We start from the raw sequence: 14019 nt of genomic DNA on the forward strand, positions 1-14019 counted from the left end.
ATCAATGTCATTGTCACCAGCAGTGAATTAGGATAAGCAGCACTAAATGCCGGGGGGAGGGGGGGGCACTTACATTGATGAGTTCCCCCCCCCCCCCCCCCGGAGTGAATGGCCTGGTGAAATGCCAACATAAACTTAAGATTCATATTTATTCACATACATGTAAGTTTCAGTTTCAGAATCAGATTGAATATGACCGAGTTTCCTGATAAGCACACTCACTCTGTAAACATAACTTTGTATGTCCTCTGTTTGGATTCCCTTGAGTAAGATGGCATTGTTTGGCTTATTTTCTCTTGTTCTTTGGGACAAATGCTTGATAATTTGGTACTGTCAGTTTCCATTACAACTATTCATCATATAACTTGGCTCTGAATTTGAATTCTTTTGATAATTTTTTTTCTAAATTAAAAATAGAGATTGTTTTTTGACAATCTGGAAGCGATTTCAATTTTCTCCAATAGAGGGTCTACAAAAAATGCTCAAAATTAAAGTTTATAAGCGCTCTGGTGAAATGATCCCCAAGTTACAATGAAAAATAAATCACAACTAGATCTACATGTATTATATGGAAAAAGTATTTTTTTGTTTTGTTACAAAAGGGATATTTTAAAGATTTTTTTAAGTGTGTGTTGAGTAACTCATATGGTGAGGTATCCCAAGTCTGCACAGTGCCCTTACATAAGTATCTGTGCACACTCGTATCTGCGAGATTCTAATAAAACTAAGACACGCAAAGACTATAGACCTTACACCTGAAATACATACTTGAAGACAGATATTCATTAAAATTAAGCCTAATTAAAATATCTGACTAAATGGTGGAAAAATAATGAATTTCAGGAAATTCATGTGACGGGCTCAAAATGCAGCCTTTCGTATTAAAATCCTTGAATCGTGTGTAAAGTGAATGGGTGCGCAGACAAGGGGCACCATTGTTTTGTTCAATCTGACAAATGACCGTCCAAGGGTTTTTCCAAGAAAATCATACATTTCTTTCAAATTTTCAAGAGATTTTTTGCACACTTATAAGAATATAAGGAACATCATCAACTGAAAACTTTTGTGGAATAAGAATAAATTCATGGTTAATCTTAAAGGGATTGTCCAGGTTGGAGATATTTATAAATAGAGTAAAATTCAAAGAGCAAAATGCTGAAAATGTCATCAAAAACCGGATAACAAATAACAAAGTTATTGAATTTTAAAGATCTGCATTATTCTGGTGAAACAGTTCTAGGCATGTCTTCATGAATATTCATTAGGTTGGCTGATGATGTTATATCCCCACTTGTTCTTTGTATTTTATTACAATGTATATGAAATTAGGTTTATTCAAACATTTTCTACCAAGAACTAAAACAATTGGATTGACAACTGATTAAGTGCATTTTTATAGCTACATGTATTTACTGCCGCAACTTTTCAGCATAATGGATAGTTGGAGACACATCATTTACACATGTATGTATGAAAAAGTGTAACAATTATGATTTCATGAAATAAATAAGAAAAAGGAAAGTGGAGATGTGACATCATCAGCCCACCCAATGAATATTCATGATGATGTGGATATAACTGTTTTCACAAAATATTGATAAACTTTAAAATTCAATAACTTCGTTATTTGTTATCCGATTTTGATGAAATTTTCAGCATTTTGCTCTGAATTTTACTCTATTTATTTAGATATAAATATTTTCAGCCTGGACCATCCCTTTAAGTTAAAGTTTTTGGTGCATAGACATGAGGCTCCCCTTCATATATGTAGATTCGCCAAGGTGGGATGGCTGCAGTGAACAATTGGATTAGCAGTAGATCTTGATGAAGAGCCGCTCATAAAATTGGGATCGTCTCACTTTAATACAGGGGCTGTCTTAGTTTTCAATGCTTCTTGCACACAAGAAATCTAGGAAAATTCATTCACCTGTCAAGTTCCGACCCCAATCAAGTGCGTTAGTCAATGTAAACATCAGGTTTCATAACAAGATGGCAAATCATAAATAATAGACGGTGAACCGGGGAATCAAAGTCTTTGAATCTATTTTTAGCATTCTGAATTTTTGGCACGAAGTGATCTGATTTGCAGCCTTTGAATTCATGGAATACTTTTGGGGGCACTGGGAGGCTTGCACAGCATATGCTTACTTTATTTTCATTCATAAATTGGCTTGCAGCCGTGGCTGGATCCATCCATTCTTTACAATTTGCCATTGTGCAGGGGGAAGTGAAAAAAATTAAAGACAATATCAATTAGTATTAAGACCTGTCTGTTTATTGGGATATCTCTGAAACAGCTCTTGGATCAACGATTGCTAAAAATGTAATGCTCTGGTACTGACCACATCAAAAAGAGGGTCTTAGAAATTAATTAGATTGTAGGCATAGCATGGTAGTGGCTACGTACATGTACATGTATAATGCGCACGCGTCTTGCTAGATTCATATCAGGCTAGCGCAAGCTAGCTGCGGGCACAGTGAGCTTCAGCGCCCTGGTGCTATGGCTCAGCTCACCGCTCCGACTGGCTGAGGGGTTCACGGTGGGCATGCACTAGAACAAGAATCACAAATTTGAGCGTCTGCGGAACGGGGAAAAATAGGTTTTTCTATGGCTTCCTAAATTTGTGATGCTCTGGAATGAAAATTTAGGCTGAAAATGGGGGTCTCAACCACAAACATACATGTATATTAAATTTAATAAATTTATTGTAAGTACTCCCCCACTCCTACCCCCGGTCATTGTGTCTCGTTTATTCAACCATGTACAAACTCAGACAAGAGGTGGCGCTATACCCTCTAAATCATACACTTCAAATTTGGTACATGTACTTCTGCAGCTTGAGATTTTTTATTTTGAGTTTGGCTGAACTGAAGTAAAAAAAAAAAAATGTCTTAGAACTCTAAAAAAATTCATATTTCAAACCTGAAATCATCAAAGTCAAAGCCTGACAATTAGGAAGAGAGATTCACACAATATGAATATACATGATGTATACCTACATGTAGATTGGTATCCATTGTGTGCTTTGCCCACATGGACAGCCCAGCACATCACCTTCGTACATGTAGTGCTTTATTATGGTAATCCCCTATGTTGATAAGAACAGGATGTTGCAATATTGTGATACATACACTAGAGGGAAATACCCTTTGTTGACCTAGCTTGAATCTGCCCATGGGTCTATGGGTCTGTAAAAAGAGTTCATAAATACAAACTGCAAGTCCAAAATACCAGCTATTGATTGGATGATTGAAAATCAAGTTATATTTGCTTTTTAGACTTGTAACACTTACTTAGCAAATGGCCCAGAAGCAGTATGTGTATGTAGATTGAAATACTTGATTGAATTGTTTTCATGTTTTTGTTTTTATTTTACGGACAGGAAGATAGGTTGTGCTGTTGTCCTGTGGTCCTGTGGTTGACTGAGTCATTCATCTAAAAGCTAACACACTTCAAAGAGATGGCTGCAAGAAGTACCGGTAATACATTTAGCCTGTGTACACAGCAAATGCAGGTTTTATCCATTTTGGTTTCAAATGGTGTCTGCACTGCTATATCATGTTGGCATGTGTTGCTATTTGGCCTTTAGACCTTGTGATTTAATAGTACAAAAATAAATACTGCAGTTTTTGTCTCACCTGCGAAGCAAAGTGAGACTATAGGCGCCGCTTTTCCGGCGGCGGCGGCGTCAACATCAAATCTTAACCTGAGGTTAAGTTTTTGAAATGACATCATAACTTAGAAAGTATATGGACCTAGTTCATGAAACTTGGCCATAAGGTTAATCAAGTATTACTGAACATCCTATTAGAGTTTCATGTCACATGACCAAGGTCAAAGGTCATTTAGGGTCAATGAACTTAGACCATGTTGGAGGAATCAACATCGAAATCTTAACCTGTGGTTAAGTTTTTGAAATGTCATCATAACTTAGAAAATATATGGACCTAGTTCATGAAACTTGGACATAAGGTTAATCAAGTATCATGAACATCCTGCATGAGTTTCACGTCACATGACCAAGGTCAAAGGTCATTTAGGGTCAATGAACTTTGGCCGAATTGGGGATATCTGTTGAATTCCCATCATAACTTTGAAAGTTTATGGATCTGATTCATGAAACTTGGACATAATAGTAATCAAGCATCACTCAAAATTTTGTGCAAGTTTCAGGTCACATGATCAAGGTCAAAGGTCATTTAGGGTCAATGAACTTTGGCCGAATCGGGGGTATCAGTTGAATTACCATCATAACTTTGAAAGTTTATTGGTCTAGTTCGTTAAACTTGGACATTAGAGTAATCAAGTATCACTGAACATCCTGTGCGCATTTCAGGTCACATGACCAAGGTCAAAGGTCAATGAACTTTGGCCGAATGGGGTGTATCTGTTTAATAACCATCATATCTCTGTAAGTTTATTGGTCTAGTTCATAAAAAGTGGACACAAGAGTAACCATGTATCACTGAACATCTTGTGCGAGTTAGAGTAGTATTCAAAGTCAGCACTGCTGCTATATTGAACTGCGTGATGCAGGTGAGACGGCCAGAGGCATTCCACTTGTTCTGTGTACAAACCTATAGAATCACTACGCTTCTTACACAACGTGACGTCACGGTCTTGAGGCAGGTGAAAAGCACAATAAAGCCTATTTTCTAAGCTGGGTTCGAAGCCCGATAATTGGAATATTCTTGAGCAAAATACTCAGCTGGGAAGCGGTGAAAATGCATAAAGCATACCCCTTGCTGTATTTAGTAGCTTATAAGCTTTCGATTGGTATATAATTTGTCAATTTCATTTTCGGGTCCGGTCTGGATCTTTAAATTCAAAGTTCTTATTGTTTTAAAATGCAAGTTTGTAGTTTCAGAGAAGAAAATATTTAAAAATCCTTGGAGTATCACTAGTGTCTGTAATTAACATACAAATATACCAGGCTTTGAGTAAGTATACGGGGAATTATTCATCGGAGGTGGACTGACATTAGGGGAAATAAAGTAATTTTGCCATTACAACCGAGGATAAAAAATTTCTTCCAGACTTTCGAAATAGAGGCCTGGTATATTTGTTTTATCCTACTTTGATAAGTTAGAGCAGTAGATCTTGATAATCTAGTTCTTCATCTTTTTTAATCTGAACAAAATATGGATAACATGCTGCGCTGACTAACCTACTTCTCCTGAAGCCACGTACTAAGCATGTGGAAGGTGTATTAGTGCCTACACTGTCATGATTTGTGACGTCATTGATGTCACGGAATAGCAAATTTTCTTCAGTGGGCGTTTCATTTTCAACATCATTGCAAATAGTGAGAATATGTTTGATCACATGATGCTATTAAAACCAATCAGCACACAGGATTTAATTTATGAAGGATATGAAAACCCAATATGTGTAAATGTAATAAAGTAGCTATTTTCAATCATTTCTTTTTTTCTATTTAACAGGTAAAAAGAAATTTGTGGGAGTGAAATTCAAATTTGATGAATCCAACGCACCAAAGCGAGAGGAGAAAAAGTAAGTAAAATTCATCTTGAAGGATTGCAAATATTGCTATAATGTTATATTTCTGAATCATGCATGGTATGTGTAGAATGTTACTGAATGATGGAGACTTGTGTGCTGTGCAAACCCTTTACTCATACATGTAGAAAGTGGTCTGAATATGCAGCCTAAGGTCCCTTCCATTGACTTGAGTACAGAAGACCCCTCTGGTTTGTGCTAGTCTTGTGTGAAGACCAACTTGTTGATGAAATTCTTAATCAGGGGCTGTGGCTGCAGACTAGATTAAGGCCATCTTTGGTGGGTGAAAAGCATGGATTTGGTAACAATGTGGCAGTCTTTTGCCAACATAAGATACTACAGATACATGTACATAATGTGCATGTCACACTATTCAGCCTTGTTTGCTTGTGTGTGTTTTTTTTTTGTCTAAATGTCATGATGAACAAGAAGAATGAAGCTTGTTTATATTTCCTCATATGCAGGCCTATTCCCATAGCCTTGAATTGTTCTCTAGTACCGTCTTGTTTTGAAAATTCAATAATATTGCTTATATTTTACCTTTTGACAGACCACCAGGTGGACTGGACAACAAGGCTACTCTAACAGTAAATGGAAATGAGTTTCATGTTTATGCGAGAGATATGACTGTGATTGAGAATCTAGGAAGAGGGGCTTATGGCATTGTAGACAGAGTTAGGCATGAACCAAGTCAATCTATCATGGCTGTTAAGGTAAGGCGATGCTTAATGAAACCGAATCATGATATAATATCAACATGATCATTGCTACCGCCAGCAGCGACATTACCATCACACCATTATGGTAATCATCACAGTCACTGCATCATCATCATCATCATCATCATCATTGCTGTCATCATCATCATCACCTCTACCTTATCATCATCATCATCTCAAACACCATTTATCAGTTCTAACCAAGAACACTTGGCATCATCACCATGACTTTTGTTACCACATCATGACCCTCCATCGCCTCTATCACCTTTATCATCCTCCTCATCATCATTGATGTCATCTTTGTCATCATCAGTCCAAACGTTTTGCATTTACTACAGAAGCACCCTTTACAACGCACCAGTTCCTTTGAAAATGCAAGTCAAATCACAGTGGAGAGCTTAGAGGCTTTCGTCGAAATTTGGTGGACTGGGACAGCATTGGAATATCTTGACTCTTGCCAACGAAATATTTGCAATTGTTCATCCGGTGCAAATGTATGGATGATCTGCTGTCCCAGTCCACCAACTTTTGACAAAAACCTATCAGCTCCCCGTTGTGATTTTAATTGCATTTTCAAAGAGACTGATGCATTGTAGAGAGTGTCTCCGTTGTAAATTGATGTAATCTCTGTCATCATCATCGCAATCATTATGATCTCCATCATCCTCACCACCATCAATGTCATTACCTCATCCTTCATGGTAAATGCCACCATCATCATCACTAGATTTGTTGTAAATCAAAATTATGGAAATTCATAGAATTCATAAATAAAGAATTGAAATTTAGGAATTGTATAAGTGCCAAAATGAGGGACGGGGAAATAAATTTGAATTGCAGAAAGGATGAATAAATTTAAACAGCTGATTTCAATGCTACGAATACACCTTTTCACCTAAAATCATTATTGATTCTGGGTTAGTCATTTCCCTGAAATTTCCAAACATTAGTTAAGATAATTTACCCTAATTTAATTCCAGTATGACACAAAGAATTGTAATTGATCTCACTTATGAATAGCCACCAATGTTATGATTCTTTATCTTTATTTTCTCTCTTTTCTGTATTGCACTGTATCATTGTCAGTAAAAAAAAAAAACACACTCTTAACAAGTGAGAAAAAAAAACTCTCAAATAATTATTTGTTTTTTTTATATTTAGATGCTAGATGATGCTGTTGTTTTGCTTTCTATAGTTGAGGTGCATTCATTTAAATGCGGTACTTTGTAACATGGGGCCTTGCACTATATCCATGTATGTAGGTTCATTTACAATACAAATCTGATTACAATGGTCATTTACAATACAAATCTGATTAAAATGTTCATGCAGAAAATCCGAGCTCAAGTAAACAGTACAGAGGATAAGAGGATATTGATGGATATGGATGTAGCTATGAGGAGTTCAGATTGCCAATATACGGTTGAGTTCTACGGTGCTCTCTTTCAAGAGGTATGGAGTAACCAAATTCAGCGTGCTTTTTAAGACTGCATTTAATCAACACTTATCACAGTTTTCAAAGATGTTTTTGTTCTAATTGTGGATGCATTCAGTCAATATGTTGTTGCCTTTAAAATGAATGCCTTTCAAACACAAATTAAACGCCAAGAAAGATGAGATACAGAGAGTAAATTAAGAATCGCTGTTTGAAGGATTGATGAAATTTTGGTATCATTTTTTTTTAATTTTGACTTAGATTTTCACTATTCAATAATACTTTTGTAGATTTTACAATATTAGACTTTCAGAGTGACAGATTTAAACTCCAGTTTATATATTGCTTATCATCACTTTGATTTTGCAGGGAGATGTGTGGATCTGTATGGAAGTTATGGATACATGCCTTGATAAACTCTATAAGAACAAACTCAAACCTCAAGGGGTATATATACCTGAAAATATATTAAGCAGGATATCATTTTCTGTAAGTATGTTATATTCAAGTAGAGATAAATTACCCTATTCATTTTATATAATCTTTTCTTGTTTAGTTATTACTGCCACCCATAACTCTTACATTTGTGATAACTATACACTTAAATGACTTCAATATTTTGGCTCTGCAAGCAACAGGTTAACGTTTACCTTTATTACAGGGTTATCAATTGGATGAAAATAGCATCCAAGTTGTCACCCCATCCGTAGAAAATAAATTCTTAATAGCACATAAGGGCAAAATATCTTTATAGAATCTCTCTATGTTAGTTTCTCTTTCTTAAATATAAATAAAAAGTTTATGACCTGCATGTTTTTCAGTTTCAGTCAACCTGAAATTCTTATATTTTTTAGCATTGATTTTGTTGTTTAATGGCTGTAAATTGTTGTATTTTGATTCCTTAAGAAATACAGAAACACTGGCTGAAATGCATTGTTACTATAAATGTTTTGATAATGTTGCTAATATATGTGTTTACTTATTATTTCATATTGATGTTTTAGATTGTGAGTGCTCTGAGGTATCTACAGACAAGGCTAAAAGTGATTCACAGAGATGTGAAACCATCCAATGTACTAGCTAATCGTAACGGCAAAATAAAATTATGTGACTTTGGAATCAGCGGACAATTAGTCAACTCAATGGCCAAAACACAAGACGCAGGTAGCCGACAGTATATGGCAGTAAGTAGACAAAAAATTATGTTTTAATTCATTTGTATACTATTTATTGTTTAATACTATAATATCCAAGTCCTTTGGAAGTGCATAGGAATGTTATGACATAGTATGATATGCGCTATACAAGAACTGCGTTATTATTATTATTTATTCTTACAATGATTTACCATGAGTAACGGACAGCTTTGCTTGTACATGTATATCTCTCTAGAGCCATTCTAATGTTATCTAAATGGCAGTTATGATTGAACTAGGAGCTTATTTAGTTACATGTATTTTGAGTTGGAATCCTGGATAGGAAATTGTCATTTCTAAGCAGATGCGGGGAAATTAAATGTGTCCCACATATGCTCAAATGGAGATTAATACCTTGCCAAAGGAAAACAATTTAAGAATGACATTTGAGCCATGTTCCTTTGTCAATGAATTTTCTTTTTTATTGTATTTCAGCCAGAGAGAATAAATCCAGATAATAGTGGCAAGGGCTACGATGTCAAATCAGATGTTTGGAGTTTTGGTATTACTATGGTGAGTATTAGTTTTGCTGTTTGTTTATGTTTTGTTTGCACAGTTTTTGGTAATGTATGGCACCTTATATTTACTTTAGAGTACTGTTAATATTGTATATTTGATATGTTTCTTTGTGTCTTTAAAGATAAATTCCAGTATTGGTAACGATCTCAGAATAACTTTTTACAGAATCTTATATAATGACAACCCAAGTGTCTGTTTGTATGAATACAAAATATTTGCCAAAGGATTCTGGAAGAAATTGTGTAATTGCTGAGAAATAAGCAAAATAAGCGCGGATTCGGTCACTTCCATCGGGTCTTTATTCCAACAATAATAATACACTGTCCCATGTGTGCTTATCTGTGATGGTGACCTTCAGTGTGAACATTTTTCAGCGTAGATTTCAAGATTTCACAAAGTTCAGTTTATGTAACTGTACCAGATCTAGATCCTCGATGATATACTGACAAGCCTGGTTTTACAGACTTTCTCATGAAATCAGTGTTTACTGCAACTACTGCCATTTCTCTTTAAAGCCTGTCCAACACTTTGATTAAGGGTCACAAATTTAAATTATACTCAAGTATCATCTGTCATGCCAATCTTGCAAAAGTGTAGGGGTCATCTACTATTTTAACCCCTGTTGATTACTTGATTCCTTGTGGAAGTTGAATTTGATTTGTGGCTACCTAGCTCCCTTTAATAAAGTGCCCTTTTATTTTATTATCTTACAAATTTTGTGATTGGGTAGCAGAAAGGTACAGAAAAAATCATCCTGAAATTCTTAGCCCATTCCGAGCTTGAGAATTGTTTTTTAAATAAATATTTTCATGTAGAATCACCCATTTTATTCAATAGATCTCTTTGTTATTGCATATTCTTTATATAACTGTTTTAGGGCATGCATATTAATATAATTCACTTTTGAATCAATAGTGACAGGTACTTGGGGGAAATTTCTTAGGGGAAATTTCCCAAAACTTGGAATAGGCTTTAATGTACAACTCTACTTTTTTCTGATAGAATTTTTTGTTCAACTCCATTTCATAAAAAAGATAGTAAGGCTGTAAAACAATTCAAACATTTGTAACGACACCTCCTGATTGATGAAGATTTGATTTCTTTTGGTCTTGCCCTTCTTTAGTTTGAATTATAGATTGTAACCATTTGTGTAATTTCATCTGTAAAACAATTCAAACATTTGTAATGACACCTCCTGATTGATGAAGATTTGATTTCTTTTGGTCTTGCCCTTCTTTAGTTTGAATTATAGATTGTAACCATTTGTGTAATTTTATCTTTGTATGTTTACTTACTGTAAGGTGTCATCTTTAATAAGCAATTATTTGAGCTTTCTATGATCCCCCACTACTAGTATTGAACATTGTATTGTATTGATTTGTATTGTTTTTTTTAAAGTGGAAAAAGATTGAATTGAATTGAATGTTTGTTTTGATTGTCAGGTGGAGATAGCAACAAACACCTACCCGTATGAAAAATGGCATGACATGTTTCAACAGCTCAGGCAAGTGGTACAAGGCGAAGCGCCCTCACTACCCGAAGATAGATTCTCTGGAGAAATCCGTGACTTCATCAACAAATGGTAAGTATTCTTGTGGGCTCTTCACCAGGGATGCCACTTTTCAGATTGAAGCCTGAATTTAGTCTTTATCAACTTATTTTCCGGCCATTGTGTGAAAATGGCTTTTTGTAGTTGATTGTCAGACTTCTATTAGTCTTAATTATCATCCCTGCTTGACATAAATTTTGATTGGTTATGTGCTATATGTTGGACTAGGGGAGGTCTTAACATCTTCCTATTGTATTATTCATTAGTTTGTTGTACTGCTGTTTCATTTATTTGCAATTTATTTTAAATTTTTACAAGTATATTCTGGATTGTGGTATTATTTTCATGTGCAACAATAGCCATAACACAGAAAAGGAGTTTTTGGTGATATTTGACTTGTCCTGCAAACTTATGAATAAAAAATATATAATCACCATCCCCAAAATAAGTTTATAAAAATATTTTAAAGACAATTATTGGATTTAGCTTAAATCTCAATTTCATGTATTGTTTTTTCTGAATATTCAGTTTTATTATCTGAAACAATTCCATGTTTGATATTTGATGTTGTTTGTGCATGGAAATATGGCTTAAGAAGGCATTTGTTTCAAAACTTCTTGTTAGAGTGACTGATATTTTTCAAATTATATTAGTGATAGTAGTTAAAAACTATTTCTTTCCAATATTTTTTTCTCTGATTAACCAAGATCTTGCAAATAAGATTGTAAATGAACAATAGCTTTGAATGTAACTCTGTTATTTAAAACTTCTTTAAAATTATCATTGAGGTAACACAGTGAAAACATGAATAACATGATTATTTTGTGGCTGCCCATGTACTGCCATTTATGGAATCACTTAATTTTTTTATACTTATCTTGTCTCTTATATCTTGTAATTTTTCTTTAGTTTGAAAAAGGAGTGCACAGAACGGCCATCATATACAAGATTATTAGTAAGTATATTCATATTTCATTAAAATATTCTCTCGGACTGAAGACAACAATATATTGGGTTTAAAAGTTAATGCAGTTGGGCAATTACGCCTAAAATGAATGATCAGCTCACTTCATATTTATTGTAAAAAAATGTAGATAATCTTAAAGACCCAATCCTTGGATTTAAAATGCTTTTAAGAATGAATCTTGCCATTCCAGGGACTATTGGTACGGTGCATCTTGGCTTAAAGTCGGTTTTGGTCTGTTGAAATCGCAGTGTTTTGTTATTCTGTTTCCATAATTAATTTAAATGCCAGTTGTAACAATCTAAATATTAGTTTCAACAAAATCCAGTAATATAGAATAATAAGCATGGAATTTCTACCGCCTGGTAACGTTTTTGTCTGAGCAATAATAATGCAAAGTCTCTCATGTGTTCTTTGTGTTTGTGATCTGCAGTTTACTTGCTTTTCAGCTTAGATTTTAAGATTTCACAAGGTCAAGGTCTGCAATTATATTGGGACAATTGACATTTAAATAAGATATTTTCTCAAATGAAATCATTGTTTGCTGCAGTTATTTCAATTTTTTTATGCTGTTTGGGAAATGCATGGATATCAACAAAATTCTGTAGAGTCCTATGTTAAAAACATGGCACACAAAAGACATTTTGTGTAGCATTCTTTAACAACAAAAAATTGAGGGCAAATTACTATGTGTATTAGCAAAATCAATCCCTTTATTATTTCTTTATATATCTTTACAGTTGAGCTTAAAAGTTTGTGAACCCCACCACAAAATGCATTTCTTCATCCTGAGTGTTGAATATAGACACAGCACTACAATGTTCAGCGAGCCCAGTGAAATTAACTTTATTGAATGTGATATTTATCACCTGACTTCACAAATATATATCTAAAACATGGCAGAACTTTAAACTTTGAATAAGTTTATTTCTGTTGGGTTTCACTAACTTTTTGAGTACCAGTTTATATTGATTATTTCTTTTTTAATTTGTCTATTTACTTGTTTGTTTTGTAGGATCATGAGTTCATCAAGAAGCATGCTGAAGTAGGAGACCAAGATGTAGCTACCTTTATAGCACCTATCATTGGTGATGCCGAAACTCTACCTCATTGATAATAACTCTCCGTCAATTTTGTTGAAGCTGCATTTTAGTTTTGATTTGTCCTAGTCATTGATCAGTGTTGAATTTTTAAAAGGAATTATGTCATCTTGAAATCTGCGATGTGACGTCTTCATTGCAATGGTGTTGTGGCATTGTGGTTTGCATCTGTGATCCAGTTGCATGGGAGTAACAAACCAATTTTTTAGGTGTATGGTTCAAACTCTGGGTTGCACCTTTCGGATGGTAATGTTAAAGGTTGATCACAGATGTAAATAATCATACGTGATTGATGCACCTGTATAAACTCTGATACACTCGCGCAGGAAGAACACATGTCCCACCACCAAGGTAGAGCGATGTAGTCATCTTGTTGACCCATGTCTTCGGATCAAGCTTGCTTACCATCCAGTGGACTACAGGTTCATATATGCTGTGTTCAAAACCTTTCCCAGTTATATACATGTTTTCATACAATTTTTCACAGCATGTTCATTAGGGCCTTTATAAACATGTTTTTCAAATGGTTGTGTTAATATACTCATCTTAGATATTGAAAGTGAAAATTTCTTAACAGATTCACATTTTTCTCTCATCCAGGAACATGTTTTAGATCACACAAATTTGTGGGATTAAAAATAATTACATAATCAAAAAACCATCTGTACTTTGTACCCTGAAATAATGTTTTGAAACCTTAATTCTTCCCTCATCTTGTTGTCATGGAAATTGAAACCTGTTTACACTGTCGGAAGTTAAATTATACCTTGCAGGCTTTCTAAAACACAAAGCATATAGAAACCTCTTATTTCTAATTTTAATGGTTGATTGCTAAAACATTTAGGCTCTTTGGAAACACATTTCTACATTGCAGACTTCTTTTTTTAAATGATGCATCTTATTATCAAAGTTTCTTGTAACACTCACTCTTACATGGAGGAAATAGTGCCAAATGATGAATGGAAAATTGTAAATGGGTGTGTTCTAGTTTGAAAAATAGAAAATGTTCAATC

At 34.5% G+C, this 14019-nt stretch overlaps 1 protein-coding gene across 1 annotated transcript; it reads left to right on the forward strand.

Moving 5' to 3' along the window:
• Window positions 1–3384: 3384 nt before the first annotated feature.
• LOC121422256 (dual specificity mitogen-activated protein kinase kinase 6-like) lies at window positions 3385–13644 on the forward strand. The gene is made up of 10 exons (XM_041617169.1): window positions 3385–3480; window positions 5446–5515; window positions 6072–6234; window positions 7576–7695; window positions 8048–8167; window positions 8683–8862; window positions 9310–9387; window positions 10836–10975; window positions 11852–11897; window positions 12922–13644. The coding sequence occupies exons 1-10, from the start codon at window positions 3462–3464 to the stop codon at window positions 13018–13020; spliced, it is 1035 nt and encodes a 344-aa protein (XP_041473103.1). The 5' UTR covers window positions 3385–3461; the 3' UTR covers window positions 13021–13644.
• Window positions 13645–14019: the final 375 nt, after the last annotated feature.

This window comes from Lytechinus variegatus, chromosome 10 (genome assembly GCF_018143015.1).
Source record: "Lytechinus variegatus isolate NC3 chromosome 10, Lvar_3.0, whole genome shotgun sequence".
Classification (NCBI taxonomy): Eukaryota; Metazoa; Echinodermata; class Echinoidea; order Temnopleuroida; family Toxopneustidae; genus Lytechinus; species Lytechinus variegatus.